This window comes from Lolium perenne, chromosome 2, assembly GCF_019359855.2.
Source record: "Lolium perenne isolate Kyuss_39 chromosome 2, Kyuss_2.0, whole genome shotgun sequence".
NCBI lineage: Eukaryota > Viridiplantae > Streptophyta > Magnoliopsida > Poales > Poaceae > Lolium > Lolium perenne.
Window position 1 is genome coordinate 216,943,822 of NC_067245.2, and position 14,599 is coordinate 216,958,420.

The 14,599-nt window shown below is 45.2% G+C and overlaps 1 protein-coding gene and 1 pseudogene across 1 annotated transcript; one reads left to right on the forward strand and one right to left on the reverse strand.

Annotated features, from left to right (window-relative positions):
• The first annotated feature begins 204 nt into the window (after positions 1–204).
• LOC127334863 (F-box protein 7) lies at positions 205–7,021 on the forward strand. The gene is made up of 11 exons (XM_051361403.2): positions 205–356; positions 1,499–1,582; positions 1,705–1,811; positions 2,394–2,510; positions 2,587–2,683; positions 5,533–5,606; positions 5,751–5,804; positions 5,892–5,996; positions 6,079–6,137; positions 6,242–6,452; positions 6,581–7,021. Exons 1-11 carry the CDS (start codon positions 344–346, stop codon positions 6,638–6,640), a joined length of 981 nt encoding a protein of 326 aa, XP_051217363.1. The 5' UTR covers positions 205–343; the 3' UTR covers positions 6,641–7,021.
• Positions 7,022–7,265: 244 nt separating this feature from the next.
• Positions 7,266–8,267, reverse strand: LOC127334864 (acetyltransferase At1g77540-like; annotated as a pseudogene).
• Between the last annotated feature and the right edge of the window lie 6,332 nt (positions 8,268–14,599).

Sequence of the window (14,599 nt, forward strand, 5' to 3'; positions counted from 1 at the left end):
GCTACTATGAGCAAGGTAATACCCAGGTAAATCGGTGTAAAGGAGTTACCTAGAAATTTTAGCACAAGTCCAGATCAATGCCAGCCTGGGTGGTAATGAAATTTTGCGGGCTAAATTAGTCACACGTCACGTTGTAAAAACCAGGGTGTACTGACCTGGTGGACCAATCAATTTATGCCCCTTAAATTTGTGGTCGTAGAGGAAGACAAAAACTCTCTCTGGAGGCCTCGGGCGTCTTCTCTCTTCTCCCCCCTCGAACGCACGCGATTGGGATCGGCTGCGCGTGCCATCCCCGCCATTTCCCGTCCCTCCGCGCTCCGATTCGTCAGAGTTTCTGCACCCCATGGCGTCCCCAGGTACAAGGCTACTCACTCCACGCGAATTTGTGGTTTCATTCGGAGAATTTTGCTGGTCTACCTCGCTGTTTCCCCCGAAAGAAATCAACTTTATTCCATATCCAATACGGCTTGTGATGGATTCCCCTACTCCGCCGCGCACGGGAGGCTGCCGCAATCACGAGCGCCGGCGGACGAAGAGGCCCTCGGCCCAGTCCCCTCTCCTCCTCTGTGCATCCAAATCTCTCATCTCAGGGCCCTAGCCAATCCACCTTTAGATTAGATTAGACATGGCTCCACTCTAAATTTGCTGAGCTGGGCGTGGAGTTTCACTGGCACAACAACTAACTTGTGTTCAGTTGTTTAGGTTGGTATAGGCGGTGAAGATTGGATTTCTGTGCTGTTGGTTTTCTGTGTGTTATGGCTAGGTTTTTCTTTTCGATTTAAATTGTCATTTCTATCTTCTTTTTTCATACTGCGTTCAGTTTTTTATAAATATTTTTTTATGTGGTAATTTTGTTTTAGAACTTGTTGGGACCATCATGGTGCTGATTTGCTGTGAAATACTGTAATATTGTATCAGGTCTCACCAGTTGGAGTAGTCCGGTAAATGGTTCAGCGGTTTCGAAAAGCATTGCTTAGTTGAACAAACTAGTTAGACGATCATCTGTCATGCCACCAAACCACGTGTAACCCCACTCCCTTCATATTTACATTACATATCCTACCTCAGCGGGGATTGGGAACCATTTGTAGTTTAGAAAGAAGGGTTTCCTCTGCTAGTGTATAGAATTTGAATGAACACTCAACAAGGCATATCGGTCGGTATAGTGTTTGTTGTTAGTACATCTACCAAGGGCTATAATTCGAATTGACATTCAACAAGGCACATCAGTGCAATGAAGGAATGGTATAGTGTTGTTAGAACTTTGAAGTACATTCACAAGGGCTATAATTCAGCGAAATTCGACAAGGTCACTAGGCACATTGAGTTCATGAGTCATGACGTGTTCTTTTAAGGAACTGAGGGCATAGCACATATCTTGGAATGTCTTGCTTGCAGGAACTATCCTACTTTCAGGCCTCTTGATTTTTCTTCCAGACTTTTGGATAAGTTCTCTCTTTCGCAAACTTATGTGATGCATCGTTGCCTTGTCGTGCAGATATCTCCATTGATATTCGCCCAGAGTTCATGTCATTTGATCTAAGAAACGCGAGATATCTCTCAACTGATAGACCTTGGCTGAGTAAGTACCAACACTAAGTGGTTCCCTGGCCCCACTCTCATTGGTCACTGAGTTATCCATTAGCTCTAGCATAATGGAAGATTTACGAGCTTTGTGCCTTCTTCTATTGCTTTCGTTCACAGAACTATATGGAGTAAGACTTCCACCCGTCTCACCATTCAGCAGTTTGAGCAGTAGGCCCGATCCGGCGCTTATTCACCAGTGCTTACCTGATGAACTGCTTATCGAGGTGATGATTATGTATTTGCATGGGACCTTTTACAATCTTTTTATGCATGTATTTTAAATATTGTGCTAAATTATTAACTTGGTTTTAATTATGTACTGTACCCATTCTCAAACAGGTGTTGTTCAAAAATGTGAGCGGTCGAACTTTTAAAATTCGTAATACCAACATAAGCAGAACTGTTAGATCTGTAACACCATCGTAATGATATTAGTGGATTTTCCATCAAAAGTGCCTGTACTGTTGTTGCTAATATAAAAAAGTAGCAGTCAAATGCTTTTATTCAAGACCATTTCAGTTTCCAAAACAACAAGTAAAAATGAAAGGAGGGAGTCTTACCTCTTAAGTGAACATCACTATTCAAGTCAGCATATCATAACATATTTGCATGAAAGCAAGTTAATAGTATTTCTTGATTGACCATAGGGTAAGTATCTCATTCTATCTTGACATCAGTGTGAGAAAAAACTCCTAATATTAGATCACAGTAGTTAATCCATATTGTTTCGCTGAACTGTTTTGTGGCAAGAGTACAGTTATCAACACCATATTGCTGTTCTTATTTTGTGGCAATATTTTCAACAGATCTTTGCAAGAATGAGCCCATACACTTTAGGAAGGGCTGCTAGTGTCTGCCGCAAGTGGAAATATACTGCACGCAATCCTACTTTGTGGCGTAACGCTTGTCTGAAAACGTGGCAGGTTAGTATACATATCTGTTTAAGTAGTTGGTTTTCACATTCGTGTTCCTCAAAAATCTGACTCTTTTTATATAAAGAGGAATGGAATGGAGGCAAACTACAAGATGGTGCAGTCGTTATATGATTCTTCCTGGAGGAAAATGTGGGTGCAGAGACCAAGAATCCAAATTGATGGTAAATATCAAGTAGCATTTCTGAATTTTATTGTATGATATGTTGCATTAATACAATCCTATTTATTCAATTGGCAAAGTGCATTGAGGGTTATTATCTTTGGTTTTGAATCTGTTCAACCTGACCAGTCGTTGTGCAAGAAACTAAACCCTAATTACTGAAAACTAGATGAAAGTAAACGACGGTATTCTTCTTGATTGATTCCCAATTTGTACATCTGATGTCCCTTGTATAGGAGGACTTACTTGACCCCTAAGTAATAATCTAAAGGATACAAAACTGATCTCTTAACTCTAGATTACCTCTTTCCTATTTAGATAACCTCCATATATCTCAGTATAGCATAATCCTTCCTACACATAACAACTACCTACCCCTTGACAAGCAGCTTGTCCTCGAGCTGCTCAGGCGGTGGCCACAGTTGCCGCCCAAGGTAACCCCACATTAATGAAGTGTAACGCCAGCTCCTTGTGTTCTGAGAGTTGCTGAAGACAACTCCCTCCCTTTGTGGGTGTAGCAAAACATGATATTTCTTGACTAATTCTGATCCTGCTGCTGGAGGAGGTGGCACTACTTCTGCTCCTCCTTGTAGTTTCTGTACCTCCACTGCTTCAAGCTGCATCCCTTTTGTTGAGGGGGTTAGCTGAACCAACTGCTGGTACGTGGGAGGCAGAATTGGGGAGGGATTTGGCGTGGGATGTGAGCTGTAAGGTGGGGGTGCGAAGTGGTGGAGGTGGCCAATCTGCCCAGTGGGCAGGATTCCGATGGCAGTGGCAATTCCTCCACTGGAGAAGGGGGCACCAGAGGTGTTGTTGGTGAGGGACGTGGAGGTGGTGTCATGGGTGGCTGTTGCATCCATGGAAACTGGTGGCGGGGGCAGGGCTGGCAGTCGTTGCTCGAGTGCCATCAAGCGCTGCTCCAGCCCAGCGAGGAACACCTGGTCCTCCTCTCGTTGGCATGTGAGGTTCTCCAACTGTTTCGCGATGATCTTCATCTGCTCCACAACCTCTATCTTGATCTCTTTGCCCGCCATCGTAGATGGCTCTGATACCAAATTGCAAGAAACTAAACCCCAATTGCTTAAAAGTAGACGAAAGTAAACGACAATGTTCTTCTTGATTGATTCCCAATTGGTACATATGATGTCCCTTGTATAGGAGGACTTACTTGACCCCTAAGTAATAATCTAAAAGATACAGATCTGATCTCTTAACTCTAAATTACCTCTTTCCTATTCAAATAACTTCCATATATCTCAATATAGCATAATCCTATGTTCCTACACATAACACGTTGCCTAAGAAATTCCAATTATTTCTGGTTTTAGTAACATAGTCACCCTGAAAACAAAGTATACGATTTATGGAAGTTCTGTCAAGATCTTTTGCAACAACAACTAATCTGGTTGTCCCAAGCAAGTTAGAGTAGGCTATATATAGGAATGGCTGGTTTTTACGTTGGCTCGCAAAGCCTATCACAACCTTCCTCCATTACCCGGGCTTGGGACCGGCTATGCCTTGAAAACATAGGCAGTTTTAGATTCACAAGACTATGTCCAACTTTTTTGCGCATCTGCTTTGCTCACACTTGAGGTCTGGAGCTTCAAAACATAGTTCAAGTAGAACACAGATGCTAGTATGACCTGTAGTAAGCATGGTATGAAAGGTATTTTAGGTTGTTGATTTATGCGTTGGTGCTTAACTGCTTATAGTGGTGGACTGGTGGGTGCTCACATTCTTCTTGAGAAACATCATTTAGGCCCCGTTTGGCAGCTCAGTATTTTTGAAGTATTTCAAGAATACTTCAGTTTTCAAAAAAAAGTAAAGTATTCAATACTTCAAACCGTTTGGGTCCAAGCAATATGGTGGTTTTGGAAACTGAAGTATCAGCAAAACTTCAGTTTTTTTGACGTATTCCAAACTTCAGTCCCGACCTGTTTTTTCCTAAACAGAGAAACGAGAAAAACTCATCATCTTCTTTGTCTTGCTCACGTACGAGGATTGCAGCCATGTCCTCTTCTTCAACATAAAGAAAGCACATTCAGGCCCGGCGAAGCTCTCCGATCAGCGTGTGTTTCTTGAGAAATATATCAAGCTAGCCCCGCTAGTTGTACTTGCGCTTCGTGGCCTTGAGATAGGCCCCATCCAGCTGCTTCGTCTCATACTCCACCTTTGCGAATCGCTGGTCGTGCTGCGTGTACAACGAGTAGAAATACAGTACGTAGTCAGCCCCGCCCCTGTGCCCACCCACACCCACGCCAAAATCGCTTGCAGCGGTCCAGACTACAGCCTATGTAGGGGGCACCAACATCCTGCAGCTGCTCCATCTTCACTTGATTTTCTATCGTCGGTAGCTGGTTCTGAGATTCGAATATCATAGTATAGCCATTCGCTATTTAACCAAGTAGGTGTGTGAGCATGTGCTACAGCCATGCACGCAACCTATCGGTCAAATATATCTTGCATGTGATGAAACCACGGGTTAAAAGTACATGAAAACAACACTTCCCAAACGGCTTGCAGTATTTGTCAAAACTGAGAAATACTATGGTATCAAGAAACTGAAGTATTCCTTCCCGGTGCGCTCAAATACTTCAGTTTTACAATACTTCAGTTTCAAAAATACTTTGTTGCCAAACTAAGCCTTAGGCTTTTTTATTATTAATTTCACTTTCACTGAAACGTGTTCTAGTGTATTAGGAGGTAGCATTTTTTCCTGGTAAATACTTTATCAAAGACCAGCTGAAAAGAGTTGCTTTAATTTCCTGAATGTATTGTTATTTATGTGTCTGCTTGAGCATATGTTTGAGTTGTCTCTTCCTTGACGTTTGATATTTTCTGCTTCTTCAGGTCTTTATGTTAGTAGAAACACATATATTCATACTGGAATTACAGAATGGCAGTTCAAGAAAACTGTCAATGTGGTATGGTGGCACTCTCTTAATTTCGGAAATAATTCTTGCTTACTTGAAGACAATTTTGCTTCGCAAACTCTATTGTAGGATAATATTATTGATTTTTCTTATTGTTACAAAGTTAGCTTCATTAGCTTTTCTTTTGACTTATAGGTTTGCTACTACCGTTACTTGAGATTTTTTCCAAGCGGGAAGTTCCTGTACAAGGTCCCCATTTGCACTCTTCTCATGGTGAACAGTATAGTAATTATTTGTGAAACATCATTTGATGTTCTGCTTTCTTGCGATGAGCAGATATCGCCACAGAAAGTTAAAGATGTTGTCAAGTGCATGCACCTCCGAGCATCAAAAGGCGATAGTGTGTTTAAAGGCGACTATACACTGTCTGAGGATGGGCAGGTAAAACATTTGGGACCCTGTCTGTGAATTCTGTGGCACTATCCATCACTTGCTAACATTAGCTTCTCTTACTTGTATGCAGATAGAAATGGCACTCCTATATCCAGGGCATAGGTACACGCTTGTTAGGATGCGCCTCAGGTATTCACTTAAATCTATGCGCTTTAGCCTGTAGGTATTGACTCTATTGGTGTTGCTAATGACCACCTTCCATAATTTTCCAAATTTGCTCCAACATTCTTCAGGGTCAGAGGAACTACACTAGGCGCAAATAACAGGCTGGATGTCTTAAAGATCCTAACCACAGGGGTGAATGGGACTGAACTGAAAAACTGGAAAGGCAACATACTTGAACTTATTGAGGGCTGGGAGGAGAATGAGACGCATGACCCAGACGTGCCTGCTGTTTCCCACAGCAGGGGTTTGACTCCCTTTGTGTTTATTCCATTTGAGGAGGTATGCCATATAATCTACCCTAAGTGTGTGCTATGTTTATTTATTTGTCGTTGGAGGGGGCAGCTTGTATCCTCGTATTTCTATCCTAAGCATAGTAATACAACTGACTCAACACTTGCATTTTTCAGGTTGATACTTCAGTGCTAAACCTACCAGTGGAGAAGATGGATTACTTTGTCCCTGGGTGAGCTACCTCGTGAAGGTACCAGGACATTGGGGAATGAAAATGGTCGAATTCTCATTGCATGCTAAGGTTATGATGCGGATGGAGACGATAAGCATATTTCGTTCCAGACCGAGTTCATGTTGGAGCGATTTGTACATATGTAGTACTTGTCTTTCCTTTTCAGGTTTTAGGATTGTTGTTGTATGCTATGTATGCTGCTGCTTTGATGTGGCCATAAAATGAACGCCACGTCGAAACAGGGTGGAAACATCCTCCCACATCACAAAGTTATGTATAACTATGGATATCGAAGGCTGTATTGCATAACTGTTGAGTCTAGTTAATGATATCATGGTGCCTGAACAAAGTTATGCATAATTATGGTTGCCCTTTTGTTGTATCGTGCCTGACTAATTATGGGTGCCCTTTTGTTGTATCGTATAGGTTTTTGCATGCTGTGTCAGTATTTTCTCTGAATCTATATGCTCCATGCGGATTACGGAACAATCAGTGTAGCAACAGTTGGCTCTTGCCAAATGCTGCTGCCCTCTGGTATTATGTGGGTGGGTGTTCATCCAGTTTCATGAAACTTAACATGAACTTCAGGTCACATCTGTTTCTGGTCTATTGATGCGTGTACATGAAAATGATAACCTGTTTATCTTTAAACATCTGACTTCCATACCAAGTGTTTTAACGTCGACCTTACAACGCTTTTACATAAACACCGAATCTTGAGCGCAACAGACTTAGTAGCATCTAACGGCTTATAAGATGCAGTGGACATGGCTAATCAGCTGATTATTCAGTGATATATATTACATCGCAGATGAGCACACTTTTCTACATGCTACTGCTGGTGTTGCTGTGTTTGGGCTTGTCTTCATTGTTGAGGAGCTCGTTCCACGCCGGATTGCGGGGAAGATACGTGTCCTGCAGTTCAGGAAACATGCGTCAGGGTCGCACGATTGCAGCCTGTTTAAGGCCGTGTTTTGAGACGAGTTGAGGAAAAATTAGCTACCAATTCGAGATATTCTTAAACAAGATTCATGTAGACATAGCCAGACAAAGCTACAGCTATGGCCCAGACCAAAATGATGCAATCCCTGAAAACGATGAATTCCCTAAATCTTGAGATATCAATGAGGAATCCCATTTTCCTTCACTGCTAGTACTGAAAAACCGACCATGATTTCATTTTAATTTTTTGCGGCAGATCTGGTTTGACCTCGGAGTAGTTCAGGTGAGGAAAGGAGGGGGAGAGGAGGTCACCGAGATGTAGGAGCAGGTGGGGATGACGCGCATGCCGTGGCTCCGCGCGTGGGCGAAGGCGGCGTCGCAGAGCCGCGCGGCGAGACCCAGCCCGCGCTTGCTCGCCGGCACGTACGTGTGCACCATGTCCTGATGTCCATCGCCGTCGGGGACGCGCCGCCGCGGCCGGAGGAGGCACGCGACAGGTCGACGAGGCGGTACTGGAGGAAGGCCTCGCCGTCGGGCGTCTGGAACTTCCGCGCCGCCTCCCTCCACACGATGCTGTTCTCCGACGGTTGCCGCTCACCGGCGCCACCCTCCTTCGCCATCGTGTTTTTTCCGTTCGTGTTTTCTGTTTTCTTTCGAGTGGATTTTGCTTGCGGTGGTGGAGGTTTATCGGAAATTTTACCGCAAAATCACAACTCCATAAACTTTTTCCACAGAACACCAACATTTGAAGTAATTGTATCACAAAACACATAAATCTTTACTGAGCCGACTTGACAAGTAATTAGTTGATAGTAGTTATCTAGAGTGGCACCCAATTATCTGTACTCTCTCCTGAGCATGTTTGTGTGACAATATGATAATATTTTTTACACAATAAAATTTGCTACACACCTTCTGTTGTCCGAGCCCCCTCCTCCTCTTCCCCTCACCTCGCCGCTGCCAGAGAGAGCCGCCGGGAAAGCCTGCACTATTCCCAAGGACGGCGACGGCGGGGATCTCTCCAGTGCCGCGCGTTTGGCCGACGGGTTGCACACCCATGTCCGATATCTAGAGTTGCAGTCCACGATCCCTTCCGCTGAAGCCCATGGGTGCTTCCACTGCCGGGGTCCGCCGGACCATCACCGTCGCCGGAGCTAGATCGGGCACTGCAGCTCTAGATATCGGACATGGGTGTGCCACCCGTCGGCCAAACGAGTAGCACTAGAGAGATCCCCGCCGCCTCCGTCCTTGGGAACCGCGTAGGCTTTCCCGACGGCTCTCTCTAGCAGCGGCGAGGTGAGGGGAAGAGGAGGAGGGGGCTCGGACAACAACAGGTGTGTAGCAAATATTATTGTGTAACAAATATTATCATATTGTCACACAAACATGCTCCGAAGAGAGAGAGAGAGAGAGATAGTATAAATATTTGGGTGCCACTCTAGCTAACTACTGTCAACTAATACTTGTCAAGCCGGATCATTAGATATTTATGTGTTTTGTGATACAATTACCCCAAATGTTGGTGTTTCGTGAATTTTTTTTTCTAGAGTTGTGATTTTGCGATAAAATTTCCTCAACTAGTGGTGCTAAGTGATAAAACCTCGCGGTGGTGCGACCTGCGGGGATCCTGTGCAAATGGACCCGCATGTCACAGTGCATGCAGGTAGTACTAATAGGAGCTGCGAGAAAATGCTTACAAAAATCACACGTTTAGCTTAAATTCATGGTCGCCGATTATCAGAAACACACACGGACATACATGAGAGAAAAAGTAAAGCGTGCGCGCGATAATCTCACATTTCCTAAACTATCTATGTCAACAAACCATATGCCATAGATGGCTCATGATTTTATAAATCGTGCACGCTTTAGAGGAGGATCACCCACCCTTGCATAGCGACGGTAAGTTTTACCTTGTGCGACATATCATTTCAGCCGTGTGTGAATACCTGGGGGTCGTTTCCCTTCCCGCCCAAAATTCCGCCCTTCTCTCGAAGTTCCTCACAAAAATCCACTCTGGCTCCTCGCCCCCTGGGTCTCCTGGTTCCAACGTATGTATGGATGGAACGGTGACCGTGACCTAGGTGACCGCCACCGTCTGGACACTCATGTGTGGAAGGACATCATTGCTGGGATTGCCCCCTTCCGATCAATCTCCAAGGTCCTCGTGGGGGACGGGTCCTCTACTGCCTTCTGGTTTGATCTTTGGCTTGGAGATCAAACCCTTTGCGAACGCTTTCCTGCTCTCTTCTCCCACTCCATCAGGCCTAACATTAATGTATCCTTGGCCCTCTCCCTCGGCCTCCGTGACTCCCTTGGGCCCCGCCTGACGATGGCCGCCGCGGCTGACCTTCGAGCCCTGTCCTCCGAGCTTAGCCTTGTGCGTGTTCGCATCGGCGTCCCCGATCTGCGTAACGGCTGCCTTACTAACAAAAAACTGTCAAACAAAAGTTTCTATGTCAATTCTTTCAGGCATCTGCAGGTTGATGAAGTTGCAAAAAGGGTCTGGAGGAGTGCTGCCCCCCTTTTTTTGAAAATTGGAGGAGTGCTGCCCCCCTTTTTTTTGAAAATTGGAGGAGTGCTGCCCCCTTGAAGTGCAAGATTTTCTGCTGGCTGGCCAGGAAAAAACGTCTCCCCACCAATGAACGGCGCTTTCGCCACAATATGACCACATCCGCGGCATGCCTCTCCTACGGCCTCGAAGAAGACACAGATCACCTGCTGTTCCACTGCCCCCGAGCTACGGAAGTCTGGGCTTTCTTCCACAGAGACTTTGCTCCCGGCACGGTCTCTAGCTTCGCCGATTTCTGGCATGAGAAGTGCGACACGTTTGTGGAGGCTACCATCAACACCGCCATCTCCTGGAACATCTGGAAACGAAGGAACGCCCGCACTTTCAATGGCGTTCTGGAAAACCTCTCCCTCGTCTCCAACAGGTGTCTCGAAGACGTTAGGCTTTGGGCCTACAGATGCAACACCCCCTCCTCGACCTCCCTTCTTAATTCTTGGTGTAATGGTCATGAACCCCTCAGAACTTTCTTTCTTTAGTCCACCCCCCCCCCCCCCCCCCCCCCCCGCCCTCAATCTGAAAATGTAACGGAACCCTGTTTTTCCCGGCTGTTTGTTATAAAGTTGTTCAGGCTGACGTAAGTCCGCCGTAGTCCAGGTCAAAAAAAAAAAGAATACCTGTTCTATACTAGTGACTCCATGACGCTACTGGTAGGCGAGGAGTTCTCATTTTTCGGAGACACTTAGGTTCCACGTTATTGATTCACGAAACTATGCTGACACCAACTTCTTGTACTCATGCTCGTGCCAGTACTCTACCGTCAAATAGCTGAACAAGTTCCGTGGTCGCGGTCACTGTCATCGTTGTTGTTATTGATCTGATCGTCATGGAAGTTCAGGTCAAGGATGTGGCTTTCGTGGCTTCAAATGCGATGGTCTTTGTTGAGTGGCTGCTCTAGCATGCCCTTCGGCGTCATGGAGAGTCGTCAAGATGATCCGGTGCCACTGAATAGCTCATTGCCATGCACATGCATGCATAACTCATTGTCACGCGAATGCACGCCTAGCTCAATACGGCGCCATAACATCCGCTCGTTTAATTTATCGATGTACAAGGGCATCTGCGTGGCCTGACAAAGCGTCAGTGGGGCCGTGTTTATCGATGCACATCTCTGTTGTAGAGACTAATTAAATGTAGAAGACGTACAACTCCTCGATTTTAGTTGTACTGTGATGGATAACGGGCAATGCAGACTGGATTTCCAGCTTGTTATCAGACAACAGCCAAAGGGGGACATTGCCACTGGATGGCTACAAATCCACACTCGATGGAAGTTTTATGTGGCTTACCAAATCCCCTTACCTGCCACGGTATGGACAGGGCAGCGTGGGATTGTCACAGTATGGACATGGCAGCGTGGGATTGTCACAGGGCAGCGTGGGATGTCACAGTATGGAAGAGGAAGATGAGAGTACAAAGAAAAAAATGGAAAAGGGGAAAAATCCTGCCATGTGGGTTCTTCGGTTTTACAGGTTCAGTTTAAGAGATCTGTTTTAAGCCCAAAAGAAACTGAAAAATAGATTTTTTGCTATCTGTAAACGAGTTTTAGGGACCAAAGTTTTACTTAGATGATGTGCTAGAGTTAGGGCATCTCCAACGGCCCGACGCATTTTGGGCACGATTTATATCCGTTTCCGTCGGGCACGGATACAGAAAATGGTCAAGTGTCCGTATGCGTCTGTCCCTGCTCCAGCATCAAGACCCATTTATTGATCACATGTAGCCTGCCATGCATTTATTACAGAAACGAAAGAGTAAAGGATTTTTTTTTATGTGGTTACTGTTGGCCAGCACATGGACGTGATATTAAAAAGAGAGAATGACAGACGGACGCGTGGACGCGTTGCATTTCTTGACGCAAATTTAGATCAGGTTTGCGTCTGAGTCTGACATTACGGACATTTTACATCTAATCGTTGGAGCTACTTTTTTATTTGCGCAGACGTAAACGGATAAAAGACGTCTCTTTACGTCGTTCCGTTGGAGATGGCTTTAGTTTACTACTTGCGAACGTATTTAATCGGCGCATACTTGTGAATAGTAGATGTAGTAGCAATAATTATTTGTAGTTTGGAGTTGATTAAATGTGAACAGAGGTACTACTGTGCCACGTTGGGGAGCCGCTGGGCTGAGCGCGAGCCAGGTGTTGCTGTCGTGCAAGTTTTTTTTTTTTTTTGAGATATGCTGTCGTGCAAGTTGAAGGCACGTATGTGATCTGGGAGCATGCATCACAATTATAACTTTCTTCCAGATCTATTGCGCATTTGTTCATCATTTCCGTTTTCAAATGCTCAAATGTGCTAGTACTATACATATACTACTCTCATTAGCATTGATGGTTCGGTTTTCCAAGATAGTATACCAAAGGGAAGTTCTTTTAATTCGTTAGTAGTTAAACTACCATTTTCCAAATACGATTTAGGCACCCAATACTGCTTATTGAAAGAAGTATCATATTTATATTGGTCCAAAACATATTCATAATTACGTTTTGTTGTAAACTGATTCACATAATGAAATATTCTATTTTCCTTATTTTTCGGCATTGGTAAAATCTAAGAATAAATCGAGTTCGATGTCATCATCTTGTGATTTACATAATCTCTTATTTTATTAGCTATGTTTTTGTCTTAGTAAAGCTAATCTATTTTTAGCTCTCTCTCTATGTAAGTATTGATATATTAAAGGCTTCTTTCTTCTACAAACATAAGATCTTCTTCAACCTTCTTGTTTACATGATTTTCACCTATAGGTTTAACACCTATAAAGAAGTAGAGGATAAACTTTTTCATGAGCAAATTGAGTTTCGTAAATCCAAGAATGTCACTCTTTTTCTATTCTAAGATTTTGCTTAATAATCGATTAGATGTGTGTGGTCATCCAATCGATGTAGCTAGTGACCTTACAATGTTTACTCAATTATTGAAGTCTAAGAACATTTCCACTCGGCTCCCCAGCACCCCCTCCTCAGGCCGATTTCTAACGCCGGATGGACGAAATTCCCCAGTCGCGCCCCCAGGAGTCTAATTATCGTCAGATTGATCCTATTTTTTCATCCGGCGATCGTAGGCCGAACTCAACAGCCCGGGGAGCGCCTGGGAGAGCCGGATGAAGTGAAAAAGCGTGTGAGCTAGGTCTGTCGGCATCACACCCACAAAGATTCCCCCACTCCACTCGCATTGCCCAAACCAGCTCGTCGCCACCGCGTCGCCGCCAGCACCACCCCAACCCTCTCCCGTAGCGCATATGCCCGTAGAAAGGCCGCACCCATTACCTAGCTATCACCGAGCTCGCCACCGTCCATCACCTCACCGGCGCTCCTTGGCGATCCCCGTGCCTATCCCTATGCCGACCGTTGTGGCACCACGCCCGTGAGGTGTTCGGCGTCTTGATTGCTCGGCCATGGACTCCGACGGCGAGGACGAGCAAATGTTTGTTTCATTATTGGAGGAGGAAAACGCCGCCGTTGAAGATGAAGATCACATGATGATCCTAGCGTCTCTGGCCACCCTATACGCCGAGCGAAACTCAAAGCCGCGGCGTGGAAGCTCGACGCCTGGTCACCGGAAGGCCAAGGCGAGGCAGCGCCTAGAGGGCTACATCATGATGTACGCCGATTACTTCGCCGACGAACTGCTGCACCCTGAGGCGGTATTCTGGTGCCGGTTCAGGATGAGCTGGGATCTCTTTCTGAAGATTGTGTATACCGTCCGGGATTTGGACCCCTAGTTCTGATGCAAACTGGACTGCACCGGCATGATTGGGTTTTCCTCGCTGCATAAGTGCACGGTCGCTATGTGGTTGCTTGCATATGGAGCTCCAGGTGATAGTGCCAATGACTATCTGTGCATGGCTGAGAGCACCACCATTGATTGCTTATACAAGTTTTGCAGGGTAGTCATAGTAGTGTTCGGGGAAGTATACTTAAGATCACCCACTCCTCAAGATACTGAGAAATACTTGCAATCAATGCAGTAGGAGGATTTCCTGAGATGTTTGGGAGCATCGACTGGATGCACTAGAAGTGTAAGAACTGTCCAATGGCTTGGCATGGCATGTACAAGGGCCACAAAGGAGGATGTAGTGTGGTACTGATACGTTGCAAATATATCTATAATTTTTGATGCTCCATGTTTGTTTTACACTAATTTTTATATGTTTTGTTTACACTTCGTGACATTTTTATGCATTTTCTGGAACTAACCTATTGACAAGATGCCACAGTGCCAGTTCATGTTTTCTGATGTTTTTGTATTTCAGAAAAGTTGTATAGGAAATATTCTCAGAATCGGACAAAACGAAAGCCAAATTTCCTAGTTTTCCCGACCCAAAGACGAAGTCCAAAGCAGAGACGGAGGAGGGCGCCGAGGTGTCGACACCATACCTGGGCGCGGCCCCCTCCCTGGCCATGCCTAGGGGTGGTGTGGGCCCCTCGGGCGCCCACTAACCTCG

Excerpts from the sequence above, each read along its gene's own strand:
- LOC127334863 (XM_051361403.2), top strand. Across the intron at positions 2,684-5,532 it reads ACCAAGAATCCAAATTGATG|GTCTTTATGTTAGTAGAAAC; the intron begins GTAAATATCAAG and ends CTGCTTCTTCAG. Across the intron at positions 5,805-5,891 it reads GCGGGAAGTTCCTGTACAAG|ATATCGCCACAGAAAGTTAA; the intron begins GTCCCCATTTGC and ends TGCGATGAGCAG.